At 47.1% G+C, this 21,675-nt stretch overlaps 1 protein-coding gene across 1 annotated transcript in view; it reads right to left on the reverse strand.

Moving 5' to 3' along the window:
* LIAS (lipoic acid synthetase) overlaps positions 1–21,675 on the reverse strand; it is a 212,995-nt gene that overhangs the window by 133,222 nt on the left and 58,098 nt on the right. Inside the window, exon 3 of the mRNA XM_069202039.1 lies at positions 17,471–17,564. Within this exon, the coding sequence (XP_069058140.1) occupies positions 17,471–17,564 (94 nt within the window). The remainder of the gene's footprint in view (positions 1–17,470; positions 17,565–21,675) is intronic.

Raw genomic sequence — 21,675 nt, forward strand, 5'->3', positions numbered from 1 at the left:
AGAGTGGCATTGACCTGGTTCAGGGGGGAGGGTCCACGCTCCGTCACCTCAGTACAGATGGCCAATAAGTGAGGTATCAAATGTATGTGAGAATGTTTAAAGAATTCCTATCTCCTACACTGTAATTGATTGGTGGCGGTCTCGGGCTAAGAAAGGATGGATCAAAAGCATGAGGGATATCCCGTGGCAGTGGGGAGGCCCTCCTGCAGGGGTACAAGGATTTCCCCATATAAGTGTAGATATTATCAGCGAAGAACTGCAATATCTCAGGCATGCCCTCGTGGAGGGCTCCAGAGGAGTCACAAATGACCTGCACTATCATATTTGAGACACTCTGGGACATCAGCTAGTATAGTAGTTTACTGTACTTATCCCCATACTAATAAACCCATTGGGTCGATGCTCTACAGCACTGACTCGCTTATCCTAGAGAAACCGGTTTCAGTGTAGTTCTCGCCAAAGCCAGCTGGCGCTCAGTGTCTCCAGGGGTCCTACCACAGGCCAGCTGCTTCAAATCGAGGATCTGAGCCTACAGCTCCATTACATGCGGCAAGTGGCATGTTCCTTCCTTCTCACATACCCTTTGATTAGAACCTGCTCACAGGGTCCCGGCAGAGGACAATGAGCTACAATCAAGTTTAAAAAAAGCCTGAAGTTCCTCCTCTACAAAGTCAGTGCAGCCCTGGTCCAACAAATGCCATACATTAAGACAACACATGCGAGTAAGGGAACCCCAATGGAGTCACGATTCTTAAAGGAGAGGCGTGTGATCAAAGATGCCACAGGGCAGGATCCGCACAGACTGCAACCCAAGGAGCTCGGTAGCCGGGAGCCAGATCTGGTCCATTCTGGAATCTCTTTTGTGTGCCCCAGAGACATGGGTATAGGACCTCTGCGAGGGGGTTCTCAGATTTCCAAGAGTCACACGGACCCACGGAATCCTCCCACAAAATTAGCTGGACAAAGCGCACTGCTTGGCCGAGGAATCTTGGAAATGTCTTGCATTGGGTCCTGGACTGCATTAAAATCTCCCCCTATCAGGGTGATCCTTAGGGGAAGGACCATCACAAGAGCTCGAAGTGCCTGCAGTGGTGAGTATAACATCTGCGGTGGGACGTAGGATGATATGAAATTGTAATGCCTGACTTCCAGATGGCCCTCAATCCCTATGAATCTTCCCTATGAGTCAGTGTGGGAGGAGGATACAGTTAATAGGAAGGCCTTGTGCAACGGGATCGTGACGCCCTGCCCCCGCTTGAACCTCTAGAGCAGATGGCATAAAAGAGTTGATCATACCAAAACCAGCCAAGGAAGGGGCTGTGGGAACCTAAAAGGTGTGCCATCTGGAGCACGACCACATCCAGCTAATATCGCTTTAGATAGTGCAGCACTGCTGATCTCTTGATATGATCAACTAGAGTGTTCACATTCCAGGAAACAACATTTGGAGGCAGGAATGAAAGTGGGGGACATGTTCTAGGTCCCACAGTCCTGGGAAGGAAAAGCTTGGCAGTATCATGGAGGCTAGTGTCGGTAGGTGAATGTCTGCGGTGAGAAATGTTCACGATGAGTGCCTATAGGAAAGTAGCCTCTTTTTAGCATGGTTACCCCCTGGGGATCCTGCTAACCAGGACCCCAGCGATTATGCTCTCTCTTTTCTTTTTTTTTTAAAGACTTTATTTATGAATATAGAATAACAACACATAAAACTGCACTGTTCATAGGATATATCGCAGCACCGCAGCTTTACATTCCAAATCAGCAATCATAAGTTTGCATCACATCTTCGGCAGAGTCACCAGAAATACAGGAGTGCAACCCATACAGAAAATTATAAATTGAACTAAGCAATATGGCTGCAAGAACAATTGCTGCTACACAAGCAATACAAGGGCTACGGAACAATATATCTCATGCACCAAATGTGCAATAATGTGGAGCACTTTACAGACAAACCAGCGTGCAAAACTGCCACCGAGTTCCTGTAGTACATCCGAATCAGGGGGGGAACTACAGATATGAGCTAGACCGCCCACCCTCCCCCCAACAGAACATACCATGGGGAGAACCACTCAGTACCACTATAGCTCTGCACCCATACAGGCAGACGGAGAGATGAAATCCACTCCTCAATGACAATCCCCTGGCGGGAGGGGGAAGGAAGGGTGGGAGCAGACAGAGGGGGAGGGGGGGAGAGCCCACTTACCCAATTATCGCAAAACATTGAAACAATCTACACACACGTTGCCAGCCATGAATGGCATCATCCCATCTCAGCAAGTAGCAGCCCCATCCGAGGAGTCCCCGTCAATCTCCACAGGGACCCCCAATAGGGTATCAATCATTCCCCTCCATCTCTCCAGGTCTCGCTCAGCATGCTCATCCATACGTACTTTTCGAAGCCGACACTCCTTCGCAGTCGCCCACTCAACAAGATCCGCCAACCAAGCCTCATGTGGAGGAGGGGACGGGCTCGCCCAATGTATCGCAATGCGCCACTTGGTGAGGTCATTTTACGACCTTTTTTGGGGCGAGGAATTAAACCAAGTAGGCAGTGTTTCCTAGTCGCCTCTACGTTAATCGCTGACACTTCTCTCAGTGTCCGCACTATTTGAAGCCAAAGGGGTTGAATCACACTGCATACCCATGTCATATGATCAAAATTAGCTGAAGCCCCATCACAGCGAGCACACGTGTCTGGGCGCGTTGGAAATATTCTATGGAGGCGGTGTGGTGTCAGGTAAGCCCGGTGAATGTAATAAAAGTGTGTCAGTTTAAATCTTGCTTTACTAGCGGCATCCCGCACCAAGGAACAAGTTCTAGACCATTCACTATCTGTAAGCGGACCATCCAGATCAGCATCCCAACTGTCTCTAGCCCCGTTAGGCTTATCTGTCTGTCTTGTTTGAGAGCCATATAGAGCCGGAAAATGAGACCACGGACACAACCTGGGTCAACAAGAGTCGCTGCAAGGCAGGATTCAATCGGTTCAGTAGGAAAAGAGGTCCAAATCTCACGTGACGACTTCGAGAGGCTAGCGTATTGCAGAAACTGACCTTGGTCAATTCTAAAAAGGGATTGCGCTTCTTGCCAAGTAATAAACACATTATTTTGGTAAAGATCACCAGCAGTATCACAACCGCCATCTTGCCACTTCCCGAAGTCTAGTGTTGCTGCAGCACTGGCGAAGGGGCGCAGCCACCACAGCCAAAGCAAGCACGCATATGGTGCTTTACCCAAGACCTTTCCAACAACCTGCTCCCAGATCCGCGACACCTGCGCAACTAGGAAGGGGATCCCCGGTGGCAACCGAGATCCCCTCATCAGCAAGCATGGTAAGCGAGACAGACAAACCGACGCATCTAACAGTTCTTTCTCCCAGTTAGAGCCGTCATCACACCACATGGCCGCATACTGCAGCCAGCATGCCGCATAGTATAAATACAAATCGGGTAGGCCCAGTCCTCTGCCAACCAGATCCAGCTTCAGCACCTCCAAGAGAAGTCTAGGCCACTTACCCACCCAAACTAGGGACAGAAGCAACTTATCGAGCTGACGAAAAAGAGGTGATGGCATTACACAGAACGAGTTCTGAAACATATACAGGCATCTTGGGAGGAGAATCATCTTGCAGAGTGCAACTCTGCCCATAACGGACAGTGGGAGGGAGGTCCAAAATTGGACCGAGGCACGGAGGCCATCTATCACTCTGACTATATTCAAGTCATATTGCAGTTGGGGAGAGTGTCACCCGCATGCCCAGATACTGAAACGACTCGGTCTCCCACTCCAAATCCATCTGCGTAACTCCGAAGTAGCCACTGCAGAGAGCCCCGCTATAGGGAACAGGTTAATTCGGAGTCCGATACCCTACCAAAATCGTCCATCAACGTCAATAAGAGAGGGACTGAGCTCTCCGGGTCTGTAACATACGCCAGGGCTTCATCAGCATGCAGCGATATGGTGTGTGTTGTTGCCCCAACCTGTATGCCCCAATTCCGTAGCCGTGTTCGCAGTTGTATAGCTAGGGGTTGAGCAAACAGTAGCGGGGATAGGGTGCAGCCCTGTTGAGTGCCTCGCTTTATGTCGAACGTCTTGGACACAAGCGCCCCAGTGCGGATCCGGCCCGCGGAGACGGGTAGAGCAGATGCACCTGTGACAAAAAATAAGGGCCCAAGCCCATCCTATACAGGACGGCCCATAAGTATTCCCAGGACAGAGTGTCAATCGCCTTTTCTATGTCCAAGGCAACCAGTGCAGCACGGTCAGGGAGCCCACGCGTCTCGTGCATAACATGTGATAGTCTCCACAGGTTCATGTGGGTCCCTCTTCCAGGGATGAACCCACACTGATCCTTCCCCACCAGAGAGGTCACCACCCTGCCTAATCGCATTGCAAGGACTTTAGCGAGGAGTTTCACATCCACATTTAACATCAACAGTGGTCCATAGGAGCTCAGGTCGGCGGGATCTCTCCCAGCCTTAGGTAGCATAACGATCAACGCTTCTCTCATCTGCTGTGGCAGCAGGCTCCCTCCCCCCCCCCCTCGCACGCGTCTCTTGAAGTATTTCCAGTAGTTTAGGAAGCAGTGTTGCCGAGTATGCGAGGTAAAACTCGACTGGGAAGCCGTCGTGCCCCGGCACCCTCCCAGAGGCCATTCCACACAGGGCCCCCGAAAGGTCTTCAAGGGACAGCTCAGCCTCCAATTCAGTCGCCTGAGCGTCCGTGAGCCTGGGCAACAAAAGGCCAAGTATTCTCGTATCCAGGAGCTCACGTCACACTGCGGAGAGGAAAATATGGCCTCGAGGTGCTCCTGTAAATGTGCGTTCACGTGTGTTTGACCCAGAATCCTATCACCGGTGTGACCCCGGAGAGATAAGATGGAATGGGATGGGACGTTCACGTCGAAGCAGCCATGCGAGCAAACGCCCAGACCGATCACCCTCACAGTGCAATCGCGGTCTGAAATCTTTACGAACTTAACTCTCTAGTCTACTCCACAGGGCACCTATGCGACCACGCACCACTTGACTTTCGGCCTCCAGAGCGTCACCATTTTCAATTTGACGCTGCAGAACACCCAGGGCGTCCTCCTGCTGCGCTAATTCCTGGTCTAGTTTCTTCTGAATGCTGTATGTCTTAGTGAGGCTTTTGCCCAGTAGAACGACTTTAAGGGCCTCCCATTCTATGCTGCGACTCTGGGCTGTGGTCCAATTTCCGACAAAATAACCATTCAATGCCTCCTGAATGTCACATCCAAACTCAAGGTCACCCAATGATTCCGGCCTCATGCGCCAGAGGGGGAATCGCCTGTCTAGGCGTGTGGGTACCGCATTCTAACAGAAGAGGGGCATGATCTGACAGAAATCTGACCTGATAATCAGCCCGACGAATATCCAGGGTCCCATTGTTCGCAAGCAGAAATCTGTCTAAACGGCTATATGCTCCATGAGTGGGGGTGTTACAGGAAAAGGTTGTGTAAGTGGGATGCATCTCCTTCCATATATCCACCAAATGTAGATTCCCCATTAAACTGCGGAGCATGGAGGTCATATGAGGCTTAGTGCCCACCCTGGGTGGACTTCTATCCAAGATTCCGTCAAAAACACAATTAAAGTCACCCGCCCAAATGATGGGCATCCCGTGTAGGGCACCAAGTCACAGTAGAGCTTGCGGACTTCGCATCGTTGGAGTTTGGGGCATATATATTTAGGATGCAGAGCTCACGGCCATCTAACCCCCCATGCAGAAAGACATAGCGGCCTTGGATATCAGCGGTATAGCTCCTTAACTGAAAAGGGGTTCCGGGGGCCACCCAAACTGGCATAAGAGGAGTTACGTTGCTAAGTACAGCTGACCACGGCACTTCCTCTGTAATTTTTGCGTTTCATTTTCTAGCAAGTGTGTCGCCTGCAAGAGAGCAACATGAACCCCCAATCGCCTAAGATACGTGTGCAACCTATAACGTTTTACAAAGGAGTTCAGCCCTGCACATTCCATGTGACCATTCTAATCAATGTACCTGCCATGCTCTATGCCAAGCTGTCATCGCTCTCTCCATTCTAACTTGGTAACTTAGTTATTTTCACCCCACATTTGACATACTGGTGCCACCATGTAAGTAAGTAGTATATGGTACCGAGGTACCCAGGGCGCTGGGGTACCAGGGGATACCCATGGGCTGCAGCATTTACTATGTCACCCATGGGGAGCCCATGCACCCTTTTCACTACAGGTCACTGCACCAGATCACTGTAAGTCACCCTATGGCAGGCCCTCCTAGCCCAGAGGGCAGGGTGCAAGCACCTGTGTGTGAGGGCACCCCTGCACTAGCAGAGGTGCCCCCACAAACTCCAGTGCCATTTTATGGACTTCTTGAGAAGGGGGGACCACACTTTATGCGTGTACTGGACATAGGTCACTACCTATGTCCAGCTACATGATGGTAACTCCAAACATAGGCATGTTTGGTTTCAAACATGCCAGACTAATACCCCAATACTGTTGCCAGTATTGGAAGTATGATTCTATGCACTCTGGGGGCTCCTTAGAGGACCCCCAGCATTGCTCCTAACCAGCCTTCTAGGGTTTTCTGGGCAGCCCAAGCTGCGGCCAACCCTCAGACAGGTTTCTGCCCTCCTGCTGCTTGAACAGCTCAAGCCCAGGAAGGCAGAACAAAGGATTTTCTTTGGGAGAGGGCGGTAACACCCTCTTCCTTTTGGAAATAGGTGTTACATGGCTTGGGAGGGGTAGCCTCCCCAAGCCACTGGTATGCTTTGAAGGGCACATTTGGTGCCCTCTGTGCATAAACCAGTCTACACCGGTTCAGGGACCTCCTGCTCTGGTGAGAACCTGGACAATAGAAAGGGGAGTGATCTCTCTCCTGTTCATCACCACCCCAGGGGTGTTGCCCAGAGCTCCTCCAGAGGGTCCCTGGGTTCTGCCATCTTGAATCCAAGGTTGGCAGGGACCTCTGGGAGCATCTAAGTGTCCAGGTCAGGCAGGTGACATCAGCGCCCCCTCCTGATAAGTGGGCACCTGGCTAGATGACCGATCCCCCTTTCAGGGCTATTAAGGGTCTCTATTTTGGGTGGGTCCTCAGATTCGGCCTGCAAGATTCCAGCAGGCCTCCTCTGCAACCTCTACTTCGACTTCTAGCCACTGGAACGGTGACTGGACCCTCCAGGAACAGACAATCGGTATCCACAATGAAGACTCTGCTTGCAACACTGTTTCACTGCTTCTTCCACCTTTTGCAACATTTTCCCGACTGTGCATCCTCTGAGGGCGGCAAGTCTTCAGTCTGCATGAGAAGCAAGAAGGAATTTCCCTTGGAGTGAAGGAGTCACTCCACTGCATCCACAGGCACCAACTGCAACGCTGATCGGCTGTGTGGATCTCCTCTCATCCTGAGCTGCGTGGATCCTGCATCACAGGTGGTCATCCGGAGTAGTCCTCGTGGTCCTCTCTGCCAGCTGTACAACATTGGTGGAGGTAAGCCCTTGACTTCCTGTGCAGGACAGTACCCCCGTGTACCGCGTCTCTTCCAGCTGCCAAGGCTTGCTTGCATCTCCTCCAAGAGACCTTCAGGCTCCATGGAGCCCCAGCCGCTAGCACTCCTTCCTGTGACACACAGCTCTCTGTGTGCTTCTCCTGCGAAGTTGAACCATTCTTCAGTTAACTGCATGGGCTCCTCTGAGATTCCTGGTTCCTCGTCCAGTGGGTCCCCTGTGGGGGTTGCCTCTTCTTCTTTGGACTCTCTGCCTTGCTGAGGGTCCCCCTAGGACTCCCCCATGGGTTGAGTCCTCCTGGGCCTTGCTGGTCCCCAGCAGCTGCACTTTTGCGCCACTGCGACTTCTGCCTTTGCCAAGGCTTGTTGTGGCTTTTCCATGCCACTGACCGACTGCAACCATCCATCCAGCGTGGGACATGGACTACATCTTCCAGGAGCTCTTCACCTGCTCCACGGCTATATTTCTGGCCATCTTTGTCCTACCGTCGACCAACTCCTGCATCCACAGCTGAGTGGGTAGTAGCTCCTACTCCTCCTGGACTCTTTTGTGACTTCTGGACTTGGTCCCCTTCTTCCACAGGTCTTCCTCTTCAGGAATCCACCACTGGTTTCTTGCAGTCTTGTCTGTGTGCTGAATTTTCTTCCTTTTGGGTGGTTTGGAGAAAATCTAATAATTTACTCCTTTCCTCCTAGTCGCTAGGGGGCACTCTTATATTTAGCTTTGGGGTTTGCTAGTACCCCCAGCTCCCCTCTACACATTTCACTTACCTAGGTGGGGGTCCTGTGTTTGCATTTCATTTTTTTAGTTTGAGCTCCCCCTAGGGTCACTATCGTCTAACTGCATTTGCACTGTTTTCTATCACTTTCTATGCCCGTTTCTGAAAACTAGTGAACATACTTAGTGTTTTTACTTACCTCCTACTGGAGGGTTGCCTATCTAGTGTTTTGGTACTGTGTTGCTGTAATAAAGACCCTTTATTTTCGTAACACTGAGTGTTTTCCTTCATGTGTTTAAGTGCTGGGTGACTACAGTGGTACTGCATGAGCTTAGCATGTCTCCTAGATAAGCCTTGGCTGCTCATCCACAGCTACCTCCATACAGCCTGGCTTCTAGACACCGTCTACACTACACTAATAGGGGATACCTGGACCTTGTATAAGGTGTAAGTACCTTAGGTACCCACCACACACCAGGCCAGCTTCCTACAGTTCCCAGAAAGAAAACCCAGAACAACAAACCAAAACAAAACAGTAACCCCTCCCCGCCAACTCCCTTCCACCTCATACTTCCAACCTGAAGTGTCTGTCACACAATACGTAAATATAAATCAACAAGTAGGGGGTTCAAAATCCATTTGAGGATCCCAGTCGCCCATTGGAAGGATTCTGATGCCTGACAGCAAAATCTGGGTATTCAAGGAAGCAAGGTAGTAGCACACAAATCCAAGAAAAACATCCTGTGTGCCCCCTTTCCCCCACCCCACAGCGGAACATTTATAAATATTGCACCACCATTGAGAAGAATATCCGTAGCAGGTGACGGCTCACTATGACCAGGTCACTATGCATTACATCGTCCACCAGGGTTCAAGTGGGTGCGTCGGTTTCAGCATCCTGAGTCTGGAAGAGGGCCAGAGTATTACAGAGCGACACCTCAGGGTCCAGGGCCTCTGGCGTACTCCCTACGCAAGATGGGTTCAGAGATCCCCATACTCTGCGCCGGCTCAGTTGTCCTCTCTGGGAGTGGGTGCTTTTCGCCCGGGGTGCCTGGGCATTTTGGGCGCCCAGGACACGTCCCCTGTGGGAGGGTCTCTGAAAGGTGTTTATTGGAAGCCTCCAAAGCAAATGCATGATTATAAACATCAGCCAGTGTCAGCATTAATATCACTGGTGCATGATGGGAGAGCGTCCAAGAGAGATGTTCTACTTGGCTAGTTCATGCACTGATGTTTCTGGTGCCTAACCAGTAGTATAAATTACTGACCATGTATTACAAAAAGTAGTGATACATGCACCTTCTGAAATGAAGGGCTGGCTGTCGTACCAGATGTCCATCAACCCACTGCCCATAATAACAGACTGCAGCTGTGATCTAGCACTTCTGCTGCCCTTCTTACAGCTACTGTGAAAGAGGCACTTTCTTTCATTAATAGCCAAGGTGGGGAGCCCAATCTCCACAGACCTATCTAACCTGCTGGCATACTGGAAATATAGACACAGCCCATCATCTGTATAATGAGGTGAAAGTAGTCTGTCGGAGTCATCATTAGTGTCTTAGAGAACATTCTACATAACCTGAAATGGACTGCATCAGAGTTGAATGCCATTAAGGCATCTAGTCTCTGACAGTGCTGGCATCAAAGCAGAGACTGCATAGAAACTCCTGTTTCCAGCTCCTGAGCACATCACTTGGATATTCTTGCAACAGACCAGGGGACCACTGATGCATATTCTTGAGCCCAATATTATGCGATTCTAGATCCCATGGCGTCCCAAACATGCTTTATCCTCAACTATGTTAAATAATCAGCTAATTATAGATTGTTAATAGGATGGCCTACAGCTTATGATGAGCCTCATTGATCTCTATAAATACTAAGAAGCTGATGAAGGATAAGTATCAGATTTACAACAGCTGGATCGTTCCTCTGTTGCCCCCTTGATCCTAACTACCAAGTACAGATCACAGTTAGCGTGGGAATGCCCCATGCATGGTTAACAGATTATGTTCATCTGCCATGAGTGCCTAACTGCATTTATATTGAATCCAGATGTTTTGATTCTTGGCTCTGGCAACAGCTAATCATGAGTACTGCAGAGGCCCAGACCTCTCTTTGACTATTAGTGGTTTCTAGACTTATTCAGTGACGTGGAAGGTGCATCAGTCATGCCCTCACTTACTTACAGGGGGCTGGCTACCTGTTACTGTTGTGGGTTTAGCATGAAGGTGGTGGTGGCACCATAATATGTTTTGAGAATTAATAGGTTGAGCATACCTTTTTATGTAAGTAACTGGAGCGAAGGCCTATTGGCCCATTCATGCACGTTTCACTTCTACACACTTACCCAGGTGTCAGCACTTACATCATGAATGCATGTTAGGTGTGGTGATGTGTGTAGCCTGCATGGTATATGCATGTTGTGTGTGAGTAAAGTAGAGTAATGGAGTTAAGTGGGATCTCTTTTCAACACCCCTAGTTTAGCTTTGCATCAGATGGCGGTGAGGAGTACGCTCCCAGACAGTGGATGTGTATTGCACTCATTCCTGTAGCTGGAAGGAACAGACACACCACACAGACACTGAAATGAGGGCTGAGGAGACAGGGCTGCTCTTGATACTCTGTGAGGCATTTTATTAGCAAAGAGCAGCTAATTAGTCTTCCAGAAAACTGTATTTGGTTGATGGTAGAGGTGAGGGTTGGGTCTGCAGATTATTTTTGAAAGGTGAAAACACTTTCAGGTGGGGTTGCCATTTTGTCTTTCCTCTGATTACTACTTCAGTTGGTCTGGTGACAGCTATGCGCACCGCACAACTTTTTGTGCCCCTCTGTTGTGTGTGCCCTGGGATGGAGAACAAACTCCTGTGTAGGAGCATCACCCAGCACACAAAGGCTGTGTTTGAAGAATAGCCTAGAAAGGACACTTAAAAGGAGAACCATCATAAACTGGTGGGACCACACTAACCCATTTGCTCAAGCTCTAAGTCCTAAAGGGGTTCTCTGCAGACTACTCGTAGTGCTTTTGTGCAACCTGGGCTAGGGCCTGCCTGGCAGACAGTCTCCTATAGGTGAGGAACATCACCTAAATTTTGAATAGCTTGCTGGAAGATATGTATACCTGTACTGAAGTGCCAAGAAATCTGACTACCTGAGACAGTGAACAAGCCTGCACAGCCTTCAAAAGGAGAGACTGTCCAGGATGCAGCACAACACTGGTGGCTGTTGAGCACCCAGAGGAGCAGATGGCTAGAGATGATAAAGGGAGGACCTGCGTGTCAGAGGGGTCATGATCAAAACTGCAGTTCTACAAGCAGTGCCAATACTGTGGCCTAGTTGCAGCTGTAATTGCCAAAGACAATTCAGGCCATGTTGGTTGCAACTGGCGAAGCTGTGATCAGCCTGTCTGAGGCCACAACTACCAAAGATTGGACCAGCCCATTCAGGGCTACAACTGTCAAAGATGCAATTGGTCCATGTATGGTTGCATCAGCTAAAGCTTTGATTAGTCCACAAGGTGGCTGAATCTGCCAAGTGCCACCTGGCCCTGCTGGAGAATGTGTTCTGAACCCAATTGCCCAGCATTGGCCCATCAACATACCCAGAAGCCGAGGCCACTCCCAACTGGTCCAAATGGGACCATGCTGTTTCAGGACTGCTACATCCTGGAATTCAGAAGACTAGGAGTAGGCGCACTGCCGAACATTACCCAGCACGCAAGGCAAGCTACCTTTGTGGACTGCCTGCTGCTACGTGCCACCCATCAGAGGGAATGTTCAGACATGCCTTGACGAACCAGGGAGGCTGAGACCCACCTGTGAGAACTGATTCCATCCATCATGGGGTAAAAGACTAACACGACTGAGTGTGCATACTGTTTTGGGAGTGATTTAGACTGCACCTGCAGCAGATTAACACTGCTTCTGTAATGGTAATGCTCTAGAGCAGAACTGGGGAGAGAGCCTGGGGCAGTAAGGGATTGAGGTGGGTGCAGCACAATTTACACACTGCTGCTTCAGAACCTTCCTTCTTCGTCAATTCAAAGCCACCCAAATAGCTATTTTTTGGCCAGTTGTCACATTTGATTCTTCCATCCAGTCACAGAATACACCAAATCTGAGGAATTTACAACTGTGATTCTACCAAAGCATTGTGGTGATCTTGTCGATTAAAATACGAAGAAGGTATTTTAGTGAATGAGCTGTTCTCTGTATATATAGGAGACACCTTTGCTACCTCATCTTCTGGAAATGGTGAACTGTCTTGTGAAAATAACAATTGTTTTCAATTTTGGTTAGGGCAGCAAACCGGACTGGGGAGGAACCACAACCTAAAACCAGGACGTGTCTTCCATGCAAACAAGACATGTGTGCAGTAGCTTAGCCTGCCATCTCCCTTTACCTTTTTTAGGACTATGGGGGTTATTCCGACTCCCGCCGGCCGCGGTAACCGCGGTGCCGGCGGGAGCCGCCAGAATACCGCTACGCGGTCAGAAGACCGCTGCGGTTATTCTGTGTTTCCCGCTGGGCTGGCGGACGACCGCCAGAAGGCCGCCCGCCAGCCCAGCGGGAAACCCCATCCCACGAGGAAGCCGGCTCCGAATGGAGCCGGCAGAGTGGGAAGGGTGCGACGGGTGCAGTTGCACCCGTCGCGATTTTCAGTGTCTGCCTGGCAGACACTGAAAATCTTTGTGGGGCCCCCAGGGGCCCCACGACACCCCTCACCGCCATCCTGTTCCTGGCGGTCGAAACCGCCAGGAACAGGATGGCGGTGAGGGGGTCGGAATCCCCCATGGCGGATGGGGGATTCCTCAGGGCAGCGGAAAACCGGTGGGACACCGCCGGTTTTCCGTTTCTGACCGCGGCCATACCGCTGCGGTCAGAATGCCCTTAGGAGCACCGCCAGCCTGTTGCCGGTGCTCCCGCCGACCCCGGCCCTGGCGGTCAAGGACCGCCAGGGTCGGAATCACCCCCTATGTTTTCCTCTTTGTCTTTTATTACAAATAATTTAGCCCAAGTTCGCCCCCCAATAATAGCCTATTGGTTCCACCAGAATGCACCAAGAATTTTCACCGGCATTGAGGTGTGGTCATTGCAGTCACTCACATCTGTTTACAGTTGACGTCAGTTCCTTTGCACCTGGGGTGTTATAGGTTACACTGAGTCCTTGGGCGATACTTGCTTAGATCATAATTCCCAGGTGTTGAGCTGAATTGGTGCTGTACCAACCCTCCAACCACAAAATGACTGTTGCAGCCTTTACTGCTTGAGGGCTCAGCATTTCGTGTCACACTAGGCAATAAATTCATGGACTACTTTGACATAAACCATGGTTCTTCTTCCTCATGTGCTGTGGAGTGGGAGGCATTCAAAGTCACTATTAGAGGACAGTGCCTGGGCATGGTTGTTGGTGCTCGCAAAGCACTTGACCTAGATTACAGTGATAGTGTTTGCACTGCTGGTGCAGCAGAACCAGGCCATAACAGCAAGTGCTATCAACTGCCTTTGCCCAACACACTGCCTTATTTGAGCGACCTGGCTGCATTTACTTTGCTGTACACATGGAGAGAACACACACTGATGCTGATAAATCAGCTGCATTGCTTGCCTTGTCGATCAAGCAGGAGTATCCCCATCAACCCACCTATTCATCCAGCCGGCACCTGCCACTGCGCTATATGAGCAACAAGAATTACATGCAATTTTCACACAGCACTACAAAACACTGTAGAACACCTCACACAAATACCTAAGTACAGGCACTGTGGAATTCTTAGCAGATATCACACTGCTCCAGAAACTGAACACTGTGGTGACAGTGGCTGAAGTGAATTATGTGATTCGTTCTCTAGCAACTGGGGAAACTCCTGGCCCAGACAGGTTTCCTTGGGAATTCACACAACAAATTCTATTGTGACTCTTTGCTAAATGTCTATTTTTTGCACGAGGTGTCTAATAGATATAGCTGCCAAATAACTCTGTGTTGTTGAATGCCTGCTAAGTTCATCATTGACAACTTGTTTCATGTTCAATGCTGTTAGTATAAAAGTAATAAAGAAAATGAGGACTCAATCACAGTCTTACCAGTTAGGCCGTGCTACAGGTCCTCTTTCGCGCGACTAGTTGAATTTTGGTCTTGTAGTGGCCTTGTTTTAGGCACTGATTGTATCTTGCTCCCCACAACAAGATGTATTGGTATTCCTATAAGTTTAGACAGAAAGCTGTTTGCATCATAACCCTTGTATTACTGTTTATGTGTTTTTGTTGCAGGCAAAGATCTTTTGTGTGACTCATTGCTACTCACCCAGTGCACCTTCTGGCACCTTCAACCTTTGCCTGGAATATGTGGAATACGAGGCCCCTGCAGGACCCATTATGGGGCTCGGTGTAAAGCATCCTTGAAGGTCACAAAATATCAGAGCAGAGCGCAGGTGTACTAATACAGTGGAGAAAGCAATGGCATACAGCAGGGAAGATCAAGTGCAAACAGGGTAAAGGACAGTGAAAGGGCAGATAAGGCAAGGCACCCATAATGTGTACAAACACAAAAAGGAACCAACAACTGTCCAGACACATGAAGTTATCATAGGGATGTACATAGGTAAGTCTCAGAACTTCCACAGCAAAATAGAAACTCAGTGTTTTTGTGCAGACTATTATTACAAGTAGCCACTCTGCAAACCCTATAGAAAGCAGGCAGCAGACATGATTCACTTCCTGGATCCTAGGACACTAAAAGATATTGTACTTACATACACACAACAAGTCCCTAATGCTCCTTCTGGAAATACAGGGGATGTTCCTAAGAAAACAGCAATATCATGCGGTCACAGTTAAGGCACCTAAGACTACATGGAAAACAACACAAAAGATGGAGCAGTAACAACTTTCTGTAAACCAGGAGTCAACTTATGTACAAATGGGATAAACTTGTACACAGGAGACCCCTACTGTTTAAGATGCTTACCAGAAGAAGGTACGCTATTAGAACTGCTGTGAAAATTGCCCCAAAGTTAATAGACACTGGTGGAAATTATTTAGGAACTGAAAGACATCATCAAAGTAGACATCCCCAGGACATCCCAACTTGTTATACTGGAAATCTCTAATGATGCAGATATCCCCAGAGCACAACGTTTGTTTTTCATAGAGATGTGGCAAAACTGTGGGGCCAGGCAAATGCGCCAACAAAATGTACGTGGCAAGCAGGCATGAAAAGTTGTATGAAGGAAGAATGGGTGGTCTATGAGGGGAGAGGGTGTCCCAGGAAATTTGACAAAGTATGGGGGAAATTGCAGACATACTATGGCTTGAATGAAGAATCAGATGGCTACTTGGGTTCCAGCACTACCAGTTAGATTTTCTCTGAGACACCAACGAGGTGAATGGGATAGAATGAAATGCAGGATCAGACACCCTATTGCGCCAACAAATAGGAAGGGGTGGTACTACTGGGGGTTTCGCTGCTAAGACAACCATACCCTCATGTCACTGTAATGTGTGCATGTTCTGTCCCAAAACAAACAAAAAAAAAAATAGTTTAAAAAAGGAGGCACGCAGATAAATGTATTTGAAGGTCCCCTCATCCAATTTCAAAATTACATTAAGGAATCTCACTATGCAGGCTGCATTTAGCAAAAAGGAAAAAGATGTACAAATTAATGAAGACTAGACACGTCAGAAAAATCTCAATTTGGAGAGAAAGTGAGGCAATCATGTAAATACATTTCCAACTAAACTAGGACTGATGTTTCAGGCACCAAAATTACATTTTATCCACCTCATAAAAAAAAAGTGGTGGGCGGAATTTCATTACATGGAGTTCCACGGAATAACATTAAAATTCTGTGGAATTCTGTGGTGGGCGGAGAGGGAATTCTACGCTGTTTTCTTAGTGCAAAACGCACCCTCGCGTCCAAAACTCAATCAATCAATCAGTTTTTCCAAAGCACGGCTACTCACCTGTGAGGGTCTCAAGACGCAGAGTAAATAGGGTGTAGCTGCTGAGTGGTATGCAGTGGTTTCTAAACTTTAGAAACCAATGCATGTCACTCTGCAGTGCTTTAATCTGCAGTGATTTTTAAACATAGAGGGACTGCTCCCTCTCCTGCCCTCTAAGAAACAAATAAATTACTAAATATAAATTTTGCCAACGGAGCGTCGGAATTTAAAAGTAATTCTGTTTTATAAGAGTAACGCAGTCACTAGATGGATTCCGTACCAGATACGTGAACTTCAGTTCCAATTATTAACTATACCCAGAGCAGTGGTATGTAAAAATATGCCTGATCAAAATGTTTAGTAGTCAAATGTAGAGACAGATATTGTACCAGAATTATCTAACACAATATTTCAACTAGTGCTCAATTCTAAAATAAAGCGCTCCTTTAAATTAAAACTATTTTCCACACTATGATTTTTCAAGGAATACAAGTGCTCCTTTTACGATACTTATGAGTGACAATTAATCCCTTGAAACAATTACTGATATGGTACATGGCTTGTGTTCGACATGTGATGGGCAGAAGCTCATGTGACTTAGTAAGATCCATTACTATTACAGTGTAAGCTCCATTATTTAAGAATGTTTAAAAAAAAAAAAAGAAACAGCAATGGCAGGCACTGTACAAACAGTACTTCTCCCTTTTAGTGCTCTGGACAATGCAACTGAGCTATTTATTTATATGGAAAGGGTGGAGATGACCCAGAAACTCCTGTTTTTAATAAAAAATGCCATAATGCCTATTTATATATATGCTACTTGTAATACTGTTTTAGATTTAAACTGTTAGCATTTTGTTTCAAGCTCACGAGAGTTTTGTTTGAACAATTTTACTACCTTAATTATATAGGTTACTAGAACCAACATGTCTGAACTTAGTAGCCTGCAAGCCTGTTTTTAGACTCCTAAATTCTAGGTGAAATGTATAAGACCCCAAAAACACACTGTATTCTATAATAATAGATATGAAAGAAAAAGAGAAGGGCTCAATAACAGGCTAAATTAAATGGAATGTGTAGTTAATGTTATAAATCAAACTATGCACTGTGCCAGCATTGTTTACATACTTCCCCAGGACAGAAAGTTACAAACAAGACTACATCTTTGAGTGTGCTAAGAGGTAGTGAAAGAAAGTAACAACTTGTCAAGAGTTTATTAAGCTACTTCTAAAGAGGTCACACTTCCCATTTCTTATAGCATGCAAACATTTCTGAAAAACAATTAAAGAAATTCTACTTACAGTATGAAGATTTAAGTTACGCAATGTATTCTTTAGCTTGTTATAATTTTTCCCTATTGGGATTTCAGTTTTTAGCCATGGTGGAAGCCTTAGCCTGAGGAAGAGAAACATTTATAAAAAGGGTTAAGGTTGGCTGTGCATTATCTCTTCATATAATGTATCATGGGTAAAACAAGCCCATAGTTGACAGATCTTCATATCAAACAGCATTTCATTACAAAATGTATAAAATAAAAAATAAAATGCTACTTAACCAGTATGCTTCATTTCGTAGCGTTAGTGCAACAGCTTTACATGCTTAGCGTACCCCTGCCATCTAATGTGTCTACCGCGCATAGGCACAGACTATGGGGGTTATTACAACTTTGGAGGAGGTGTTAATCCGTCCCAAAAGTGACGGTAAAGTGACGGATATACCACCAGTCGTATTACCAGTCTATTATATCCTATGGAACTGGTAATACGGCTGGTGGTATATCCGTCACTTTACCGTCACTTTTGGGACGGATTAACACCTCCTCCAAAGTTGTAATAACCCCCTATATGTTATATTGTTTTTCGCACAGTTTTGCATTTTTTTCATACTATGTGTGGCTGTGGATTCACATGATCAGCACAGACTGTAAAGCAATGAATTCGTGAAAATGTTTATTGTATGATTACTTAAAACCATTACAAATAAAATTCACCATTCAACACTCCAGTTAGGTAGAAAAGCAGATGATCACGAATTGTTAAAATAGCAAGATAATAAGACAATTGGCCAATACATTCATCCTTTCATAATGGCATTTCTCTTCATTTGAAACATGTGAAAATAAAATAATACATAACAAACGATAACATTGATACCCTAAACAAGTGAGTTCAAAATTATTCAAATGATTGAGCTGATAAAAAAATTTCATTGAAGGGATAGAATTTGAACCCTTGCTGCTATGCACTGGTCTAATGACTGCTGAGATGCAGGGCATGGTACGGTGGTGCAGGCGAAGTGCCCGTCAGTTTGTTCTTTAGCAGTGACCCCGCATATATTTGCCAAACTTCACCATGTCTGATACAGTTTCCAACACAAATACGAGGTTTTGGGCCTCCATGACAGTTTGTATGCCGTGCTGTAAAAGAAATTGGCCTCAGGAATTTACAACATGCACTGTATAATGCTGGGCAACATAGCAGATGGGCCAGCGATTCCTTTTCATAGTTACACAGACTGCAATGTTCAGTGCTTCTGAGTCATATCCAACTGCCGTTCAGATCTCTTATGGGAAGAGGCACCAATCTTGCCCATAACATTAGCTTTAGGCTGCGTTTTCCCAGTGCTTGTTTTAGATGCTGGCAGTTTGGCTGAATTGTGTAAGATGGTTTTAGTGGAGCATGGAGAGATCTAATGTCAGCTTCTCATGAGCAGAGGCGAAGCTTCTCCACTGCCATCTGTAAATGAATTTGCCACAGATTGCCTTTGGTTGTGAAGATTATGCTTAGGACCTTCTTCATTGGGTTCTTAGGGGCAACTGCTGTCAGAAATATTGTGCCAATACAACCATATATTGACATTTTTGGCACACAAGATCAAATAAATTCTTGTCTGATTAATGTACTCCATGTGCAGGTAGGCAGTTGAAAAACAAGCTTATAGCACGTACAATGAAGCTTGCCCAGTTCGACCTCCAACATGCCAGGAAATGCTTGCTGTGCATAGTTGATAGAGGACATGAATTTTGCTGCGAGTACCCTACTGATGCCCGTGGTCGACAGGCAATTAAATGCGTTGTTTAATTTGAAGAAAGCATGGGTGATCATTTTCCCTTTGTTCTTCATTATTTGCAGGTGTTTAGTCGGTTTTTCCGATTTCACTTAACCATGCCCCCAGATAGTTGTAACTCTGCACACAGTTAGCCTCCATTTCATAACCCTTTTTTCAGGGTAGTGTCCAAAAATCACAACTTTGGTTTCACTCGGGTTGGCATTTAGTGTTGTAGGTGTTCAGTGCATTTAACACCCTCTGGAGGCCAACTCTGGTGTGATATAATAGGATAAGATCATCCGCATATTGCATGTGGGGAATTTTCTTTTCGCCAATCCTAGGGGTGGTTAGGTTTGCCTCTGATAAGGTCTGGCCCAAGTCGGCTTTATACACATTAAATAGAATTGGGGCGAGCACACTCTCCTGTTTCCGCCCTCTAGCTGTTGCGATTTTTGTTGTTGCTACGTCAACAGAAAAGTTTGACTCAGTCTGGTGTAGTGACATTATAGATTTTCATAGCTTAGAGAGGATGTTCCACTTCGCAAGCTTCTGCCAGAGGCTGTCACTGACTACATCGTCAAAAGCCGCAGAACAGTCAATAAAGCAGGTGAAGACGGGCAGCGTATTTTGTGTGATGGCTTGGTAGGCTATATAGGAGAAGGACACAAAGTTATTAACTTTTGAACCTCCCTCTCGGAATCCTGTTTGGTAGAAAGGGAGCAATCCCTCATCATATACCCATTTAGCTAGGTCCTGTAGTATATGGTGCTGGCATAGGCTTTCCCCTCAATATCTAATAAGGCGATTAACATGTAGTTTTTAGGCGTTGGTGTTATCCCCCTTCTTGAAGATCGGCTGAAATAGAGTCCCTCCTGAAATCGGGAACACCTTTGTATAATTTACACTCTGCATATAATGGCAGAAGGACTGACACCCAGAACTTCGGGTCCTTTCTGAAGAGCGAGCCAGGCAGACTATTTGGGCCAGGGCCCCGTCCTTTTGTATAAGCTTCAGGACCTTAGTTACTGCTTGCTTAACAACCACAGGCGATGCCAAGTACACAACATAAATCATATAAGTAGATGTAAGTCACTATACATAGTCTTCACAATAGTAACAATTATGGTGCATATATACAAGCAACATGTCAAATAATGTAGTGTCAATTACATTGTTCCATTCGTGGGAGGTGATGGGGGAGGGGGATTGTCATCCAAATAATGTATGAAGTTCAAGTGTTGTGTGTGCAGCATCTGGTCGCAGGTGGCGGGAATGGCATCCCTGATCGTGAGGTGAGGATGCGGGTGTAGGCTATTGATATCTCCCTCCTGTAAGACTGCGCAAGGCAGTGGGTGCATAGGCCAAATGTGTTCACTTTTGATAGGGTGCGTTTCTGTAGATCCCAACCATCATCCTCAAGGCGGCCGTGTGTCATTCTTTGCTTTAATGATTGTGATGTATATGTCCTGGTTCCCACCCACTCCTTTCCGCATGTGCCTACTACAAAAATGTATTCCATAATGTATTCAGCCATCTGCCAGTGTCCGGGGCCGCGGGTGCTTTCCATTGTATCGTGATCTGCCACCTAAAAAGGACAAATGCTAGGTCAATGAAGTGATGCAGGTGTTTATCTCATTTGGCCCTGGGATGAAGGCCAAGGAGGTAAGACTCAGGGCTGGGTGTCAGTGGCTGACAGGTCTGCCGTAATCTCAACCCACGTCTGTTGCAGAGGGGGACAGTTACCACACCATATGATAAAACCTGGACTCTGTCAGTTTGCATATCGGCCACTGCAGCACAGAAGTGGGGTACAGCCTCTTGATACGTTGGGGGTAGAGATATGCCTGCTACATATAATTAAATTGCACAAAACGGAATCAAGGATTCAGAGATACTTCTTTTAAGCTTTGGAGAGCTTGTGACCAGGCTTTGTCCGACAAAGGTTGAGGAAGTGCTTCATTCCATCAGGCCCGTGCTTTACTTACATCAGCCAGGTTGCTAGACAGCAGGGTCCTATATAGGAACGAGATGGCATGACGCACGCCGCTGTAAGTAAGGAGTACCTAGAGGAGAAGCGAGTCGAGCGGTTAGGCCTCCCCAGCCCCTCACGTGGGTCTCACAACATGTTTGATGGCCTGATATGTTAAAAATTGCCCTGCCGTTACATTGCTTGTTTTGATTATGGCTGTGAAGGACACCAGGAAGCCACCCTAGAAGACATCACCCAAAGAGTCGATCCAGCAATTCTTCATGGGGCTAGGTCATGTTGACCAGCCCCTGTACGCCTGGTAAGTGTTCCAGTGTGATCAGGGCCGAGTAGGGCATAACGGGCTTCCCAACATGTACAAACCGCCAGCAGCATATCTTTGCTGTCATCATAAGGCTCAAGCCCCTTGGGAGTGGGCAAGTGCGGTCTGGTAGGCAAGTACAGATGCTCACTGTGTCAAGCCTAGAGCAG

The sequence above is a fragment of the Pleurodeles waltl genome, chromosome 1_2 (assembly GCF_031143425.1).
Source record: "Pleurodeles waltl isolate 20211129_DDA chromosome 1_2, aPleWal1.hap1.20221129, whole genome shotgun sequence".
In the NCBI taxonomy this organism is placed as follows: domain Eukaryota; kingdom Metazoa; phylum Chordata; class Amphibia; order Caudata; family Salamandridae; genus Pleurodeles; species Pleurodeles waltl.